Source organism: Pseudophryne corroboree, chromosome 1 (assembly GCF_028390025.1).
Source record: "Pseudophryne corroboree isolate aPseCor3 chromosome 1, aPseCor3.hap2, whole genome shotgun sequence".
NCBI classification, from domain to species: domain Eukaryota; kingdom Metazoa; phylum Chordata; class Amphibia; order Anura; family Myobatrachidae; genus Pseudophryne; species Pseudophryne corroboree.
The window spans coordinates 359253371-359272712 of record NC_086444.1 but is presented as its reverse complement, the minus strand read 5'-3'; the positions used below and the strand labels follow the sequence as shown (position 1 = coordinate 359272712).

The following is a 19342-nucleotide window of genomic DNA, read 5'->3' as shown; positions in this document are numbered from 1 at the left end:
TACTAGTTGTTACGAGTATACTACTATCTCTTTATCAACCAGTGTACAGTGCGGTAGTTCACGGCTGTGGCTACCTCTGTGTCGGCAGTCGGCAGGCAGTCCGTCCATCCATAATTGTATTATTATTATAATATATACCACCTAACCGTGGTTTTTTTTTCATTCTTTATACCGTCGTCATAGTGTCATACTAGTTGTTACGAGTATACTACTATCTCTTTATCAACCAGTGTACAGTGCGGTAGTTCACGGCTGTGGCTACCTCTGTGTCGGAACTCGGCAGGCAGTCCGTCCATCCATAATTGTATTATTATTATAATATATACCACCTAACCGTGGTTTTTTTTTCATTCTTTATACCGTCGTCATAGTGTCATACTAGTTGTTACGAGTATACTACTATCTCTTTATCAACCAGTGTACAGTGCGGTAGTTCACGGCTGTGGCTACCTCTGTGTCGGCAGTCGGCAGGCAGTCCGTCCATCCATAATTGTATTATTATTATAATATATACCACCTAACCGTGGTTTTTTTTTCATTCTTTATACCGTCGTCATAGTGTCATACTAGTTGTTACGAGTATACTACTATCTCTTTATCAACCAGTGTACAGTGCGGTAGTTCACGGCTGTGGCTACCTCTGTGTCGGCAGTCGGCAGGCAGTCCGTCCATCCATAATTGTATTATTATTATAATATATACCACCTAACCGTGGTTTTTTTTTCATTCTTTATACCGTCGTCATAGTGTCATACTAGTTGTTACGAGTATACTACTATCTCTTTATCAACCAGTGTACAGTGCGGTAGTTCACGGCTGTGGCTACCTCTGTGTCGGCAGTCGGCAGGCAGTCCGTCCATCCATAATTGTATTATTATTATAATATATACCACCTAACCGTGGTTTTTTTTTCATTCTTTATACCGTCGTCATAGTGTCATACTAGTTGTTACGAGTATACTACTATCTCTTTATCAACCAGTGTACAGTGCGGTAGTTCACGGCTGTGGCTACCTCTGTGTCGGAACTCGGCAGGCAGTCCGTCCATCCATAATTGTATTATATACCACCTAACCGTGGTTTTTTTATACCACCTAACCGTGGCAGTCCGTCCATAATTGTATACTAGTATCCAATCCATCCATCTCCATTGTTTACCTGAGGTGCCTTTTAGTTCTGCCTATAAAATATGGAGAACAAAAAAGTTGAGGTTCCAAAATTAGGGAAAGATCAAGATCCACTTCCACCTCGTGCTGAAGCTGCTGCCACTAGTCATGGCCGAGACGATGAAATGCCAGCAACGTCGTCTGCCAAGGCCGATGCCCAATGTCATAGTACAGAGCATGTCAAATCCAAAACACCAAATATCAGAAAAAAAAGGACTCCAAAACCTAAAATAAAATTGTCGGAGGAGAAGCGTAAACTTGCCAATATGCCATTTACCACACGGAGTGGCAAGGAACGGCTGAGGCCCTGGCCTATGTTCATGGCTAGTGGTTCAGCTTCACATGAGGATGGAAGCACTCAGCCTCTCGCTAGAAAAATGAAAAGACTCAAGCTGGCAAAAGCAGCACAGCAAAGAACTGTGCATTCTTCGAAATCCCAAATCCGAATTCCGAGCCCACCCGCTGGCGGTGATGCAGGGCAGTCTGGAGCGACTGCTGATGCTGACATCTGGTCCGGACTGAAGGACCTGACAACCATTACGGACATGTCGTCTACTGTCACTGCATATGATTCTCTCACCATTGATAGAATGGTGGAGGATTATATGAGTGACCGCATCCAAGTAGGCACGTCACACAGTCCGTACTTATACTGGCAGGAAAAAGAGGCAATTTGGAGGCCCTTGCACAAACTGGCTTTATTCTACCTAAGTTGCCCTCCCACAAGTGTGTACTCCGAAAGAGTGTTTAGTGCCGCCGCTCACCTTGTCAGCAATCGGCGTACGAGGTTACATCCAGAAAATGTGGAGAAGATGATGTTCATTAAAATGAATTATAATCAATTCCTCCGCGGAGACATTGACCAGCAGCAATTGCCTCCACAAAGTACACAGGGAGCTGACATGGTGGATTCCAGTGGGGACGAATTGATAATCTGTGAGGAGGGGGATGTACACGGTGATATATCGGAGGATGATGATGAGGTGGACATCTTGCCTCTGTAGAGCCAGTTTGTGCAAGGAGAGATTAATTGCTTCTTTTTTGGTGGGGGTCCAAACCAACCCGTCATTTCAGTCACAGTCGTGTGGCAGACCCTGTCACTGAAATGATGGGTTGGTTAAAGTGTGCATGTCCTGTTTTGTTTATACAACATAAGGGTGGGTGGGAAGGGCCCAAGGACAATTCCATCTTGCACCTCTTTTTTCTTTTATTTTTCTTTGCGTCATGTGCTGTTTGGGGAGGGTTTTTTGGAAGGGACATCCTGCGTGACACTGCAGTGCCACTCCTAGATGGGCCCGGTGTTTGTGTCGGCCACTAGGGTCGCTTATCTTTCTCACACAGTCAGCTACCTCATTGCGCCTCTTTTTTTCTTTGCGTCATGTGCTGTTTGGGGAGGGTTTTTTGGAAGGGACATCCTGCGTGACACTGCAGTGCCACTCCTAGATGGGCCCGGTGTTTGTGTCGGCCACTAGGGTCGCTTATCTTTCTCACACAGTCAGCTACCTCATTGCGCCTCTTTTTTTCTTTGCGTCATGTGCTGTTTGGGGAGGGTTTTTTGGAAGGGACATCCTGCGTGACACTGCAGTGCCACTCCTAGATGGGCCCGGTGTTTGTGTCGGCCACTAGGGTCGCTAATCTTACTCACACAGCTACCTCATTGCGCCTCTTTTTTTCTTTGCGTCATGTGCTGTTTGGGGAGGGTTTTTTGGAAGGGACATCCTGCGTGACACTGCAGTGCCACTCCTAGATGGGCCCGGTGTTTGTGTCGGCCACTAGGGTCGCTGAGCTTAGTCATCCAGCGACCTCGGTGCAAATTTTAGGACTAAAAATAATATTGTGAGGTGTAAGGTGTTCAGAATAGACTGAAAATGAGTGTTAATTATGGTTATTGAGGTTAATAATACTATGGGATCAAAATGACCCCCAAATTCAATGTTTTAAGATGTTTTTTAGGGTTTTTTGAAAAAACCACCCGAATCCAAAACACACCCGAATCCGACAAAAAAAATTCGGTGAGGTTTTGCCAAAACGCGGTCGAACCCAAAACACGGCCGCGGAACCGAACCCAAAACCAAAACACAAAACCCGAAAAATTTCAGGCGCTCATCTCTAGTATTTACCCTGCACAGAAACAAAATAACCCACCCAAATCTAACTCTTTCTGCACATGTTATATCTGCCCCCCCTGCAGTGCACATGGGCCCTCATTCCGAGTCGTTCGCTCGGTAATTTTCATCGCATCGCAGTGAAATTCCGCTTAGTACGCATGCGCAATAATCGCACTGCGACTGCGCCAAGTAATTTTACAATGAAGATAGTATTTTTACTCACGGCTTTTTCTTCGCTCCGGCGATCGTAGTGTGATTGACAGGAAATGGGTGTTACTGGGCGGAAACACGGCGTTTTCGGGGCGTGTGGATAAAAACGCTACCGTTTCCGGAAAAAACGCAGGAGTGGCCAGAGAAACGGGGGAGTGTCTGGGCGAACGCTGGGTGTGTTTATGACGTCAAACCAGGAACGACAAGCACTGAACTGATCGCAGATGCCGAGTAAGTCTGAAGCTACTCTGAAACTGCTAAGTAGTTTGTAATCGCAATATTGCGAATACATCGGTCGCAATTTTAAGAAGCTAAGATACACTCCCAGTAGGCGTAGGCTTAGCCTGAGCAACTCTGCTAAATTCGCCTTGCGAGCGATCAACTCGGAATGAGGGCCATGGTTTTGCCCAACTGCTAACAAAATTCCTGCTGCGATCAACTTGGAATTACCCCCTATGTTGCTACTGATTTTGAGGAATACTGAATCACATCAAAAGACAATGCACAAATTCCTTTAACTGTGAAAATCAATGTAGCACTATGCTTGCAACTTATCTACCCATATTGAGAATGCAATCATACCTACCCAATGTATAACCAGGTGTGTTAAGTGGGGTGGGACAGGTAGAGATGACATGTGCTTGGCCAGTCTGAGGGGAATGGAGGGGAGCCCCGCCGAGCCAGGTGGGGGAGGGATACCATCCCTCGTCAGCACATTAGGACAAATATATATTATTTAGATCGAGGCATGGCCACACCATCAGGGTTAGCCACACCCCCTCAGAAACAGGACATGCTGGATGTAACCTCCCTCCCGCACTGTAAGATGGGGATTTAAAAAAGAAAAGCTGGTTCCTTTCGGTCACCTTTAATCCGTACAATATGCAAGTTTATGGCAACTCTCGGTATCAGGATTTATCACGATAGACTGTATTATTTTGCCTTTTTTGCCCTATGATGTATCTCTATAAACTAAATCTAATTCAGGGAGAAGATCTAGGAGAGTGATGGACAATGAGACCCAGCACTACGTAATCTGTACTCCAAACAGATGGAAAATATCTTTACCTCTATGGTCAGCCCAACGATGAGGGCATGAAGACTCTCCAGGACGACTGAGGGATGGGACGCGGACAGGGACCGCACCATGTTGATGCCCTCAATCTTTTTCTCCCTGAAAACATTAAAACAGCAGATCCTGAGAAGTCCTGGTCAGCAGATCATCACTCTATTTCTATATACACACATATACTGTAGACTTAACTATGGGTGTGGTATGCAAGGTCGACCACACTTAGATCAACAGTGTCTAGGTCGACCACTAATGGTCGACAGTAACTAGGTCGACAGGGGTTCTAGGTCGACAGTGTCTCTAGGTCGACATGAGGTTTTTTTTTTAAATTGTGTAGTTTTCGCCATATAGTGACCGGGAACCCCAATATGTGCACTGTGTCCCCTCACATGGCTCGCTTCGCTCGCCATGCTTCGGGCTAGGTGCCTGGCTCTGCTGCACTCGGCACAGGTTACCGTTCCCAATTGTAGTCCACGTGGATCGTAAAGTATGAAAAAGCTCCAAAAAAGATTTTTTTTAAAAAAAACCTCATGTGGACCTTTTGACCTGTCGACCTAGAACATGTTGACCTAGAGACCCTGTCAACCTAGAAACCCTGTCAACCTAGTTACTGTCGACCAATAATGGTCGACCCAGACACTGGCGACCTAAGTCTTGTTGACCTAGAGACTGGATACCCTTATCTATATATCAGCAGTTGCACCCATCGAAATTTATTCTCTGAATATTCCCTGCTGGGGACCGGAGATGAGAATCCCTGTTCTAGATGACTATGGATTGATTTACTAATTCCCCTTTTCCACTAGCTCAAAAAACACGGGTAAATGCACAGGGGCGAGCATTTACCCATGTTTTTTCAGTGGAAAAGGTCAACCCGGATCAAGTGATCCGGGAATCCTACCCTGGTAGCTTACCGGGTTGAACACGAGTTCAACCCGGTAAGCTGTGCAGTGTAAACGGAAGCCGTGTTGATGCGACACGGCTCCCGTTCACAGTCTATGGAAGGGCGGTGCTGGGAGATCATGTGATCTCCCAGTGCCACCCCTGCCGCGTCGCCAGCAGCGTCACCAACCCGGCAATATGCCGAGTTGGGAGCGCAGTGGGAAAGGGGGCTGAGCACGGGCCACAGCCGGGTAGCACACGTGTCAGGCTCCCGGCTGCGACCCATGCTTAGAGGTGGAAAAGTGGTATTACTGTTCATTGCAACGGATTCATGTAAATTATTTCATAGTAACTCTGCTTATTTTTATTTATTGTTGACTAATGTTTAGATGTCATTGAGGCCAGTGCACAGCACGCAATGACTTACTGTAGGTTGGTATGGCAGCACACATTGTCTATTAGACATTTTTCCATACATAGTATAAAGATCTATAAATGTCTGTATAGAAATATGGCACCAATGCTAATTTATAATCACAGACTTAGGCCAAATTTAACAATGAAAAAATGGTTCTCCAGTCAATCAGCTCCTAACGGTCAGTTTTCAATCACAGGACAGGAGCTGATTGGTTGGAGCACCATGTAAGATTAGTTACGAGTGACAACTAGACTATCACTCATTGTTAAACCTAAGTATGAGGCTAGCATAAGATAAAGGTGACAACACCCAGCACTGATCCTCCCCTGTCCCTCACTTACCAGTCATTGTTACACAGTAAATTTAGTGCATCACCAAGAGACGGGACCGAACTGGGCAGCTCTCTGGGCACAGATGGGCGAGTGGCCTCCGGGCAGTGACTAGCGGACCGGCGGACTTTGCTGGAGCGTTGTGGTGCTGAGGACAATACATACAGGTGTTATACACGTCAGACACTGCAGGGTCACCAGCAGCAGTTACATGAATATTACACAAGGATCACTGATAGCATCCTCAGCTCATGGACTAGTTACACTTAGCTGTAGGAAAGATGGGCTGTGCTGTCAGACCTCACACAAGGCCTCTCCCTCACACACCTGGTGCAGGTGATTATTAGAAGACTATGTAATACTACCACAGTCATTATGCAGAGAATTGCAGATGTCAGATCACAAAGCTCTGGGACTCAGTTACATGTTTGTAACTGGCGCAGGCGTGCAAGTAGGTAAAGTTGCAATACTTGGCTCACAACAGGGACATCCAAGGGACAAGTGTGGAGGGCATGTCATCATGGCCCCAAGCCACCCACATCACAGGGGATGTGGCATAATGTCTGCATCTACTAGGCTGTCTGGCGGCAGCAGGGTCATAGGGAGAGGGGTGCAACCAGTGGCACCACCCAGGGACTGTAGGGGCGATAGGGCACCATTTCTGCCCCAGTGGCACCCTTTTCCAAGCTTGTGGGCTACCTAGAATGGTACCTTGCAGTGGAACTGGTCAGGGCGTACATGGGACACACGCCCAGCACCCAGCTAGGTGTTCCTGACCCAACCCCTTCTTTGTGACTTCATGATGTTCTGGGGGTGGGGGTTAGACTAAATACACATATACTCAACTGGAACCATTCTTCCACTGTCCCTATCATTACCAAACATGTTCTCCTCACTAAGTGCCAATGGTGACACTGAAACATCGCAGTGTTCATAAACAATGAACAATTGGGAATTCTGCAGGCGGAGATGCCAGGAGAACATAATATTTGGTGGGCATAGCTCTGTCACGGTAAGGGACATTGACATTCTGCTAGTCCGTCTAGTTCGGTGTAGACAATTTAATCAGACACCTTATTGGCTGGTATGGGTCACAGCAAGAACCACAGTTATGGTGTGTACACACGGTGAGATCCTTGCTATGCCCGATTTTCACTTTGCGATTTTCCATGAACTCCCCGGAGCCCAGCACCACTGATTTTGACTTACTTTTCTTGAGATATGGACTATGTGTGCTTACGATTTTGGCTTATGTGAGATTTTGGCTTATGTGAGATTTAATTGACATGTGAGATGAACTAGATAGTACACCAATCTAGCAAGGATTGACTTGCCTGCACAGTCTATCTTTTCTTGCGATACCGACCTGGCGGGACCGCGCATCGGGATCGAATCGGGATCGCAAGCGGCATAACACCTTAGAATTTGCACTAACTTTTCTTGCGATTTTGACTATATAGTCAAAATCAAAAGAAAAAATCTCACCGTGTGTACACACCTTTATATTAGAAATGTATGTTAATGGCTGGAGTGGATCACCCTTGGAATAAGTCTCAGCATAAAATACTATAGAGCGTTTTCTGTTTACAAAGCGACAGAGGCTGAAATGTTACAAAAACTTACGGTGTTTGGCCGCCTTAGTCTTTGGAGGCGCAGGTTTGATACACTCCATCTCCATCTGTCCTGATGGTCTTATTACTACTGGATTATATATCTCTGCAGATGTAAAATGTACAGTAAACTGAGGACCTCTCTTATTCGCTGACATACACAGATGTATTTTACACAGAACAGATATATATGTATATATATATATATATACACAAACAGAAAGTTCAGCACTCACCAAAACAAGCTCACTTATCTTCACAACATCAATAAATAAATGATGGGGGTTTAGTTAGTGAATTGGCCAATGCACGGAAGCCTGCAAACCGATCGCCAAGGTACCCCACCTTCGTGCAGGTCCTACACTATCACAAAGTCTCAAAAATTAAAACCTAGCAACTGTATCACACATAATATAACTGCAAATATGCCTACTTGGTTTAATGTGTACCTGCCACATACTCCATGGCTTTTAAAAGGTACACTAGTCACCTGACACTGGCTGATAAATTACCATATATATATATATATATATATATATATATATATATACACACACACACACACACACCCACACACACACACACACACACACACACACACACACACACACACACACTCAAATGAATTGTAAAGGATCCCAAAAGGGATGTCCCTGGGGCAGGTGTGGAGGGCGGGATTCTACCACTCCCTGGATGCTGGCTTCCACATCTCTGCGGACCCAAGTTCTCTGACAGCCTCCATAAACTCCATTTGTCTAATTAAATAATATTTGGCTGCTAGCACATAGATGAGACCCACGGCCCCGGCAGCACTAGTCTATATGAATGGTGTCCGCAGACAGAAGAATAAAATTGTATTTACCAGACAATTTAGGCAGTTGGATGTTATAACAGGCCGAATTCCGGCCTTCAGCATCTGGACATCTTCCATAATGTCTACGGGGAATCTCAGGAATTGCAGGCAGCTGCAAGCAGATACATACAGGATCCAGCATAAGTAACTAAGAACATACATTATTATATATACTGTGTAACAGAGTGGATGACGCTCAACAGGACAGCAGGAGATGGTTCGTAATAATATAATACACTTATATTAGCGAAAGTACAAACTATCCTTTAAAACAAAAACATGCACAGGCCACAGACATATTTCTGCGATGAATAAATAAAACCAACATGGGATAAACATGAAGCCAATACCACTCACCTGGACATAGGTCCGAATGCCTGGAAAGACATCAGCTGCCTGTCCTGGAAGTTCCCAGGGAAATTTATATTTCCCCCTGGCAGCACTCAACATCCTGTGAACATTCGGCTTAATTGGGGGAAACATCTCTGGAGCACAGTCACACACTCCTTACTCCTCAGCGCAATGACTAGCAATTAGAGATGAGCGCCTGAAATTTTTCGGGTTTTGTGTTTTGGTTTTGGGTTCGGTTCCGCGGCCGTGTTTTGGGTTCGAACGCGTTTTGGCAAAACCTCACCGAATTTTTTTTGTCGGATTCGGGTGTGTTTTGGATTCGGGTGTTTTTTTCAAAAAACACTAAAAAACAGCTTAAATCATAGAATTTGGGGGTCATTTTGATCCCAAAGTATTATTAACCTCAAAAACCATAATTTACACTCATTTTCAGTCTATTCTGAATACCTCACACCTCACAATATTATTTTTAGTCCTAAAATTTGCACCGAGGTCGCTGTGTGAGTAAGATAAGCGACCCTAGTGGCCGACACAAACACCGGGCCCATCTAGGAGTGGCACTGCAGTGTCACGCAGGATGTCCCTTCCAAAAAACCCTCCCCAAACAGCACATGACGCAAAGAAAAAAAGAGGCGCAATTAGGTAGCTGTGTGAGTAAGATTAGCGACCCTAGTGGCCGACACAAACACCGGGCCCATCTAGGAGTGGCACTGCAGTGTCACGCAGGATGTCCCTTCCAAAAAACCCTCCCCAAACAGCACATGACGCAAAGAAAAAAAGAGGCGCAATGAGGTAGCTGACTGTGTGAGTAAGATTAGCGACCCTAGTGGCCGACACAAACACCGGGCCCATCTAGGAGTGGCACTGCAGTGTCACGCAGGATGTCCCTTCCAAAAAACCCTCCCCAATCAGCACATGATGCAAAGAAAAAGAAAAGAAAAAAGAGGTGCAAGATGGAATTGTCCTTGGGCCCTCCCACCCACCCTTATGTTGTATAAACAAAACAGGACATGCACACTTTAACCAACCCATCATTTCAGTGACAGGGTCTGCCACACGACTGTGACTGATATGACGGGTTGGTTTGGACCCCCCCCAAAAAAGAAGCAATTAATCTCTCCTTGCACAAACTGGCTCTACAGAGGCAAGATGTCCACCTCATCTTCACCCTCCGATATATCACCGTGTACATCCCCCTCCTCACAGATTATCAATTCGTCCCCACTGGAATCCACCATCTCAGCTCCCTGTGTACTTTGTGGAGGCAATTGCTGCTGGTCAATGTCTCCGCGGAGGAATTGATTATAATTCATTTTAATGAACATCATCTTCTCCACATTTTCTGGATGTAACCTCGTACGCCGATTGCTGACAAGGTGAGCGGCGGCACTAAACACTCTTTCGGAGTACACACTTGTGGGAGGGCAACTTAGGTAGAATAAAGCCAGTTTGTGCAAGGGCCTCCAAATTGCCTCTTTTTCCTGCCAGTATAAGTACGGACTGTGTCACGTGCCTACTTGGATGCGGTCACTCATATAATCCTCCACCATTCTATCAATGTTGAGAGAATCATATGCAGTGACAGTAGACGACATGTCCGTAATCGTTGTCAGGTCCTTCAGTCCGGACCAGATGTCAGCATCAGCAGTCGCTCCAGACTGCCCTGCATCACCGCCAGCGGGTGGGCTCGGAATTCTGAGCCTTTTCCTCGCACCCCCAGTTGCGGGAGAATGTGAAGGAGGAGATGTTGACAGGTCGCGTTCCGCTTGACTTGACAATTTTGTCACCAGCAGGTCTTTCAACCCCAGCAGACCTGTGTCTGCCGGAAAGAGAGATCCAAGGTAGGCTTTAAATCTAGGATCGAGCACGGTGGCCAAAATGTAGTGCTCTGATTTCAACAGATTGACCACCCGTGAATCCTTGTTAAGCGAATTAAGGGCTGCATCCACAAGTCCCACATGCCTAGCGGAATCGCTCCCTTTTAGCTCCTTCTTCAATGCCTCCAGCTTCTTCTGCAAAAGCCTGATGAGGGGAATGACCTGACTCAGGCTGGCAGTGTCTGAACTGACTTCACGTGTGGCAAGTTCAAAGGGCATCAGAACCTTGCACAACGTTGAAATCATTCTCCACTGCACTTGAGACAGGTGCATTCCACCTACTATATCGTGCTCAATTGTATAGGCTTGAATGGCCTTTTGCTGCTCCTCCAACCTCTGAAGCATATAGAGGGTTGAATTCCACCTCGTTACCACTTCTTGCTTCAGATGATGGCAGGGCAGGTTCAGTAGTTTTTGGTGGTGCTCCAGTCTTCTGTACGTGGTGCCTGTACGCCGAAAGTGTCCCGCAATTTTTCTGGCCACCGACAGCATCTCTTGCACGCCCCTGTCGTTTTTTAAAAAATTCTGCACCACCAAATTCAAGGTATGTGCAAAACATGGGACGTGCTGGAATTTGCCCATATTTAATGCACACACAATATTGCTGGCGTTGTCCGATGCCACAAATCCACAGGAGAGTCCAATTGGGGTAAGCCATTCCGCGATGATCTTCCTCAGTTGCCGTAAGAGGTTTTCAGCTGTGTGCGTATTCTGGAAAGCGGTGATACAAAGCGTAGCCTGCCTAGGAAAGAGTTGGCATTTGCGAGATGCTGCTACTGGTGCCGCCGCTGCTGTTCTTGCGGCGGGAGTCCATACATCTACCCAGTGGGCTGTCACAGTCATATAGTCCTGACCCTGCCCTGCTCCACTTGTCCACATGTCCGTGGTTAAGTGGACATTGGGTACAACTGCATTTTTTAGGACACTGGTGAGTCTTTTTCTGACGTCCGTGTACATTCTCGGTATCGCCTGCCTAGAGAAGTGGAACCTAGATGGTATTTGGTAACGGGGGCACACTGCCTCAATAAATTGTCTAGTTCCCTGTGAACTAACGGCGGATACCGGACGCACGTCTAACACCAACATAGTTGTCAAGGACTCAGTTATCCGCTTTGCAGTAGGATGACTGCTGTGATATTTCATCTTCCTCGCAAAGGACTGTTGAACAGTCAATTGCTTACTGGAAGTAGTACAAGTGGGCTTACGACTTCCCCTCTGGGATGACCATCGACTCCCAGCGGCAACAACAGCAGCGCCAGCAGCAGTAGGCGTTACACGCAAGGATGCATCGGAGGAATCCCAGGCAGGAGAGGACTCGTCAGAATTGCCAGTGACATGGCCTGCAGGACTATTGGCATTCCTGGGGAAGGAGGAAATTGACACTGAGGGAGTTGGTGGGGTGGTTTGCGTGAGCTTGGTTACAAGAGGAAGGGATTTACTGGTCAGTGGACTGCTTCCGCTGTCACCCAAAGTTTTTGAACTTGTCACTGACTTATTATGAATGCGCTGCAGGTGACGTATAAGGGAGGATGTTCCGAGGTGGTTAACGTCCTTACCCCTACTTATTACAGCTTGACAAAGGGAACACACGGCTTGACACCTGTTGTCCGCATTTCTGGTGAAATACCTCCACACCGAAGAGCTGATTTTTTTGGTATTTTCACCTGGCATGTCAACGGCCATATTCCTCCCACGGACAACAGGTGTCTCCCCGGGTGCCTGACTTAAACAAACCACCTCACCATCAGAATCCTCCTGGTCAATTTCCTCCCCAGCGCCAGCAACACCCATATCCTCCTCATCCTGGTGTACTTCAACACTGACATCTTCAATCTGACTATCAGGAACTGGACTGCGGGTGCTCCTTCCAGCACTTGCAGGGGGCGTGCAAATGGTGGAAGGTGCATGCTCTTCACGTCCAGTGTTGGGAAGGTCAGGCATCGCAACCGACACAATTGGACTCTCCTTGTGGATTTGGGATTTCGAAGAATGCACAGTTCTTTGCTGTGCTGCTTTTGCCAGCTTGAGTCTTTTCATTTTTCTAGCGAGAGGCTGAGTGCTTCCATCCTCATGTGAAGCTGAACCACTAGCCATGAACATAGGCCAGGGCCTCAGCCGTTCCTTGCCACTCCGTGTGGTAAATGGCATATTGGCAAGTTTACGCTTCTCCTCCGACAATTTTATTTTAGGTTTTGGAGTCCTTTTTTTACTGATATTTGGTGTTTTGGATTTGACATGCTCTGTACTATGACATTGGGCATCGGCCTTGGCAGACGACGTTGCTGGCATTTCATCGTCTCGGCCATGACTAGTGGCAGCAGCTTCAGCACGAGGTGGAAGTGGATCTTGATCTTTCCTTAATTTTGGAACCTCAACATTTTTGTTCTCCATATTTTAATAGGCACAACTAAAAGGCACCTCAGGTAAACAATGGAGATGGATGGATTGGATACTAGTATACAATTATGGACGGGCTGCCGAGTGCCGACACAGAGGTAGCCACAGCCGTGAACTACCGCACTGTACTGTGTCTGCTGCTAATATAGACTGGTTGATAAAGAGATAGTATACTCGTAACTAGTATGTATGTATAAAGAAAGAAAAAAAAACCACGGTTAGGTGGTATATACAATTATGGACGGGCTGCCGAGTGCCGACACAGAGGTAGCCACAGCCGTGAACTACCGCACTGTACTGTGTCTGCTGCTAATATAGACTGGTTGATAAAGAGATAGTATACTCGTAACTAGTATGTATGTATAAAGAAAGAAAAAAAAACCACGGTTAGGTGGTATATACAATTATGGACGGGCTGCCGAGTGCCGACACAGAGGTAGCCACAGCCGTGAACTACCGCACTGTACTGTGTCTGCTGCTAATATATAGACTGGTTGATAAAGAGATAGTATACTCGTAACTAGTATGTATGTATAAAGAAAGAAAAAAAAACCACGGTTAGGTGGTATATACAATTATGGACGGGCTGCCGAGTGCCGACACAGAGGTAGCCACAGCCGTGAACTACCGCACTGTACTGTGTCTGCTGCTAATATATAGACTGGTTGATAAAGAGATAGTATACTCGTAACTAGTATGTATGTATAAAGAAAGAAAAAAAAACCACGGTTAGGTGGTATATACAATTATGGACGGGCTGCCGAGTGCCGACACAGAGGTAGCCACAGCCGTGAACTACCGCACTGTACTGTGTCTGCTGCTAATATATAGACTGGTTGATAAAGAGATAGTATACTCGTAACTAGTATGTATGTATAAAGAAAGAAAAAAAAACCACGGTTAGGTGGTATATACAATTATGGACGGGCTGCCGAGTGCCGACACAGAGGTAGCCACAGCCGTGAACTACCGCACTGTACTGTGTCTGCTGCTAATATAGACTGGTTGATAAAGAGATAGTATACTCGTAACTAGTATGTATGTATAAAGAAAGAAAAAAAAACCACGGTTAGGTGGTATATACAATTATGGTCGGGCTGCCGAGTGCCGACACAGAGGTAGCCACAGCCGTGAACTACCGCACTGTACTGTGTCTGCTGCTAATATAGACTGGTTGATAAAGAGATAGTATACTACTAATATTATATATACTGGTGGTCAGGTCACTGGTCACTAGTCACACTGGCAGTGGCACTCCTGCAGCAAAAGTGTGCACTGTTTAATTTTACTATAATATTATGTACTCCTGGCTCCTGCTATAACCTATAACTGGCACTGCAGTAGTGCTCCCCAGTCTCCCCCACAATTATAAGCTGTGTGAGCTGAGCAGTCAGACAGATATATAATATATATAGATGATGCAGCACACTGGCCTGAGCCTGAGCAGTGCACACAGATATGGTATGTGACTGACTGAGTCACTGTGTGTATCGCTTTTTTCAGGCAGAGAACGGATATATTAAATAAACTGCACTGTGTGTCTGGTGGTCACTCACTATATAATATATTATGTACTCCTGGCTCCTGCTATAACCTATAACTGGCACTGCAGTAGTGCTCCCCAGTCTCCCCCACAATTATAAGCTGTGTGAGCTGAGCAGTCAGACAGATATATATAATATTATATATAGATAATAGATGATGCAGCACACTGGCCTGAGCCTGAGCAGTGCACACAGATATGGTATGTGACTGAGTCACTGTGTGCTGTGTATCGCTTTTTTCAGGCAGAGAACGGATTATAAATAAAACTGGTGGTCACTATCAGCAAAACTCTGCACTGTACTGAGTACTCCTAATGCTCCCCAAAATTAGTAAATCAAGTGTCTCTCTAATCTATTCTAAACGGAGAGGACGCCAGCCACGTCCTCTCCCTATCAATCTCAATGCACGTGTGAAAATGGCGGCGACGCGCGGCTCCTTATATAGAATCCGAGTCTCGCGATAGAATCCGAGCCTCGCGAGAATCCGACAGGCGTCATGATGACGTTCGGAGCGCGCTCGGGTTAACCGAGCAAGGCGGGAAGATCCGAGTCGCTCGGACCCGTGAAAAAAAACATGAAGTTCTGGCGGGTTCGGATTCAGAGAAACCGAACCCGCTCCATCTCTACTAGCAATGGCTGCTGCAGTAACAGTTGGCCAACTGCCACTGTGATTTCAAATTGCTGACATTCTGGTCACTGGCTGCATGCGCCATGTTGTGCCCAGGCATGTTCTCAGCACTACGTATCATATGGTGGCAGATTGGGAACTAGTGTAGCCCTTGACAACATTTTTAAAAGTGGCCTCATGTTGTAAGCAACAGGGGCTGCGATATCTTATAATTAGAATATCCCCCTGATCTCCCAACAAGGTTATAGCCCAAATTCATTACACAACTGAGGCCTTCAGTGTCCCATACTCTACCTCAGCTGCCTCTCCTGTTATCGTATGGTACAAATTAGTAATGTAGGGGGAACTCTCAATGGTAAATCCACCAAATAGAAGCCCTGACCCCTCACTCATTCATCATATTGCATTTTCATACATTTAAGCAGTTACAATGGCTTTTAAGGTTTGGATCCAAGTACAGCAATGTATTGGGTATAAGCATCTCATACTTTAGCACAGTTGTTATTATTATGGGCCTGTTGCTCCCCCTGTATCAATCTTTTCCAGAGGGATTGGGATGGAATCCCGGAGGTCAGAATTCCGACCCCGGGATCCCGGCCACCAGAATGTGGGCAGCGGGGCGAGCGCTAGAAATCCCCATATGGGCTCGGGTGACATGCTGCGGTCACCATAGGTTCTATTCCCACTCTATGGGTGTCGTGGACAACCACTAGTGGGAATAGCCTTGGCGACTTTATTCTGACCACCTGGATTCCGACCGCTGGTATATTAACTACATTTTTTCCAGAGTTACTGTACTTCATCCCTCTTTTTTTTTCTCTTCTGTGTTCCGAAAACTTTGAGAAAATGTTTTTAATAAAAATATTGATTATTACAATGAATATAACCTGTTTTATGGCTGAATATATACTGAGCTAAATTAATAAAAATCTGGAAAAATACTAATTGGGCGAAATACAGATTTGAAAAATAATTAAGTACTGTAAATACTAATTTCCAATTACCACGTTAAGTATAACAAGTGAGAGACACTGAACCCATCATACGCATCTGAACCCATTATAAGCTAATTATTCCATCTGGAAGGAAAAGTTGGGGGTTTGGCAGTGTTTTTCCCTATAACTGAGATTTTCCAGTAGGAGAAGGGCGCCAGTGCCATCTAGTGGTTGAAGTGTAAAACACATGGTGGATCAATAAATTGCCATACAAATCGCATTATTGTATCATTGAACATCATATATAAGAGAGATCACCAGTTCAGGAATTATACTCCAACTTTAACCAGCTACTATTGTGTTTATTTTCATATAACACACGTCCACTGGACATAACTGCAGTGCCAAACTGTGTACATTATTAAATGCTGTGGGAAGGCAATCTGGGTGTGGTATGTTAGGTAGATTATATTTAGGTCAACAGTGTCTAGGTCGACCACTATTGGTCGACAGTAAGTAGGTCGACATGGTAACTAGGTCGACTGGGACTCTAGGTGGACATGTGATAGTTCGACATTAGAAAAGGTCGACATGAGTTTTTTAACTTTTTTTGATGTTGTTTTCTCCGTAGAGTGATCGGGAACCCCAGTTAGTGCACCGTTTATCCTCACATGCTTCAGGCAAGGCATCTCGCTCTGCTACCGGCTGCGCGCGGCACAGGTTACCATTCCCAATTTTAGTCCACGCAGATCGTAAAGTATGAAAAACTTAAATGAAAAAAAAAATGTGAAAAACTCATGTCGACCTTGTCTCATGTCGACCTAGAACATGTTGACTTAGAGTCCCTGCCAAACTAGAAAACCATGTCAATGGTTGATGATCAGTCTCCTGTGAGGCACTGAAGGCTTTTGCAAATCTAAGTATACCACATCCACTGCTTCTCCTTGGTCAAGATTGTCGATCACTTCCTCATAGAAGCTAAGTTAGTTCGACATGATCTGTCCCTTACAAACCAGAGCCGGCCTTAGCTATAGGCAGGCTAGGCATTTGCCTAGGGCATTCAAGCATGTCTAGGGGCATCCAAGCATGTCCCTGCAGCATCTCATGCTGAGAGGGACAGTCCGCAAACTAACTGTTACTTTCCAAATGTATTCAATCAGTACTTGTATACACGGGTTCACTACGGCTGGCCGGCGGTCGGGCTCCCGGCGACCAGCATCCCGGCGCCGGGAGCCCGACCGCCGCCGGCTTACCGACAGCTTCGGCGAGCGCAAATGAGCCCCTTGCGGGCTCGCTGCGCTCGCCACGCTACGGGCACGTTGGCGCGCTACGCGCGCCACACTATTTTATTCTCCCTCTATGGGGGTCGTGGACCCCCACGAGGAAAAATAATTGTCGGTATTCCGGATGTCGGGCTCCCGGCGACCGGTATACTGAGCGCCGGGGAGCTCCGACCGCCGGCAAACAGAAGACCACCCGTATACACTGCTGTTTACATTTGTCAAAAAAAAATGCACACTGTGCCTTAAACTCTCCTCTGACAAGCTTGAATGCCCCTGACTTGTGAGACCTCAGACAGACAGCAGAAGCCCAGTAAATGCAATTCCTGGACCTGTGACATTTTCACTAACTATATAAGGTTATTACTGGATGGCTTCTTATGATAACACATGTGTATTTTGGAAGACTGCTTCACAGAAACCTGACATCACCTATACTGCTTGTGCACATGGGGGAGGGGACCCTGCCCATCCTGTGTGTGTCCCTTATCCCTGTGCAAACCCCAGGTGTCTGCAGGGACATAACATGGGCAGTGTTCTCCCCACACTTTATTTCCTAGTCAGTCCTTACTGTAAAATTCCCCTGCCATCTAGCACTGTAACGTGGTCAGTAAGTTGCGTTGTGCTATTTCTATATGAAACATCAGTGCAGCGTGACTTTTGGACACATCAGACTGGAGGGCAGAGCATTTAGCTCCCACAGTATAAAGTAAAGTGCATGCAGTTAACGGGAGTAACAGACACCAGCAAACACACTGAATAGTGAAGAGAATGGACAGTTTCTACATGTTTGATACTGATCTTTTTGTATAACCAGCAAGTGTGGCAGTATCTGTGGCAGTATATGTGTATTATGGGCATTACTAATGTGGGGCATATGTGTAAGGTGCATTACTGTGTGGCATTATGTGTATTATGGGCATTACTAATGTGGGGCATATGTGTAAGGTTCCTTTACTGTGTGGAATTATATGTATTATGGTCATTACTGTGTGGCATTGTGCAGAGGTGAACTGGCCCACAGGGTAACCCCCCGGTGGGCCCCACTACCTGAGCGTTGCAGGTACAGATGCAGAACTAGCGGCGGAGCTAGGGGGCACCAGACAAAATTTTGCCTAGGGCATCAAATTGGCTAGGGCCGGCTCTGTTACAAACCCATGCTGGTTCTTGCTAATAACTTAGCAGCATGCAGATACTCCTGTATGCTAGCCCTTAAAATTCCCTCCAATAATTTCCCCACTATAGATGTCAATTAACTGGTCTGTAATTTCCCGGATGATTTTAGATCCCCTTTTTAAATAATGGCACTACCTCAGCTATACGCCAGTCCCATTGGTACCATGCCTGATCTAAATGAACTATTGAAAATCAAGTATAGGGGTCTTGCTAGTTGTGAACTAAGCTCCATAAGAACCCTCGGGTGAAGTCCATCTGGGCCAGGTGATTTATTAATCTTAATTTGGCTTAGTCTCTCCCGGAGTATTTCCTCACTTAAACAAGTATCTAGCCAGGAATCATTGCTTTCACTATCATTATGCACTACTCCCACCGTCACTTCTTCTCTGGTGAACACCGATGAAAAAAATTTGTTCAGTATTTCGGCTTTTGTTTCGTCATCATTTATCAATACTCCAAATTCATATTTTATTGGACCTACGTTCTCCTTCTTAACCTTTTACTGT

The 19342-nt window shown here is 45.9% G+C and overlaps 1 protein-coding gene across 4 annotated transcripts in view; it reads right to left on the bottom strand.

Moving 5' to 3' along the window:
- The window catches only part of LOC135067902 (TOG array regulator of axonemal microtubules protein 1-like), a 74837-nt gene that overhangs the window by 4887 nt on the left and 50608 nt on the right, over positions 1 to 19342 (bottom strand). For all 4 annotated transcript variants that reach the window (XM_063964579.1, XM_063964556.1, XM_063964564.1 and 1 more), the window contains 4 exons: positions 8658 to 8760; positions 7809 to 7901; positions 6198 to 6333; positions 4553 to 4658 (listed from right to left, as the gene is read on the bottom strand). In XM_063964579.1, the coding sequence (XP_063820649.1) occupies positions 4553 to 4658; positions 6198 to 6333; positions 7809 to 7863 (297 nt within the window). In that variant the 5' untranslated portion in view covers positions 7864 to 7901; positions 8658 to 8760. The remainder of the gene's footprint in view (positions 1 to 4552; positions 4659 to 6197; positions 6334 to 7808; positions 7902 to 8657; positions 8761 to 19342) is intronic.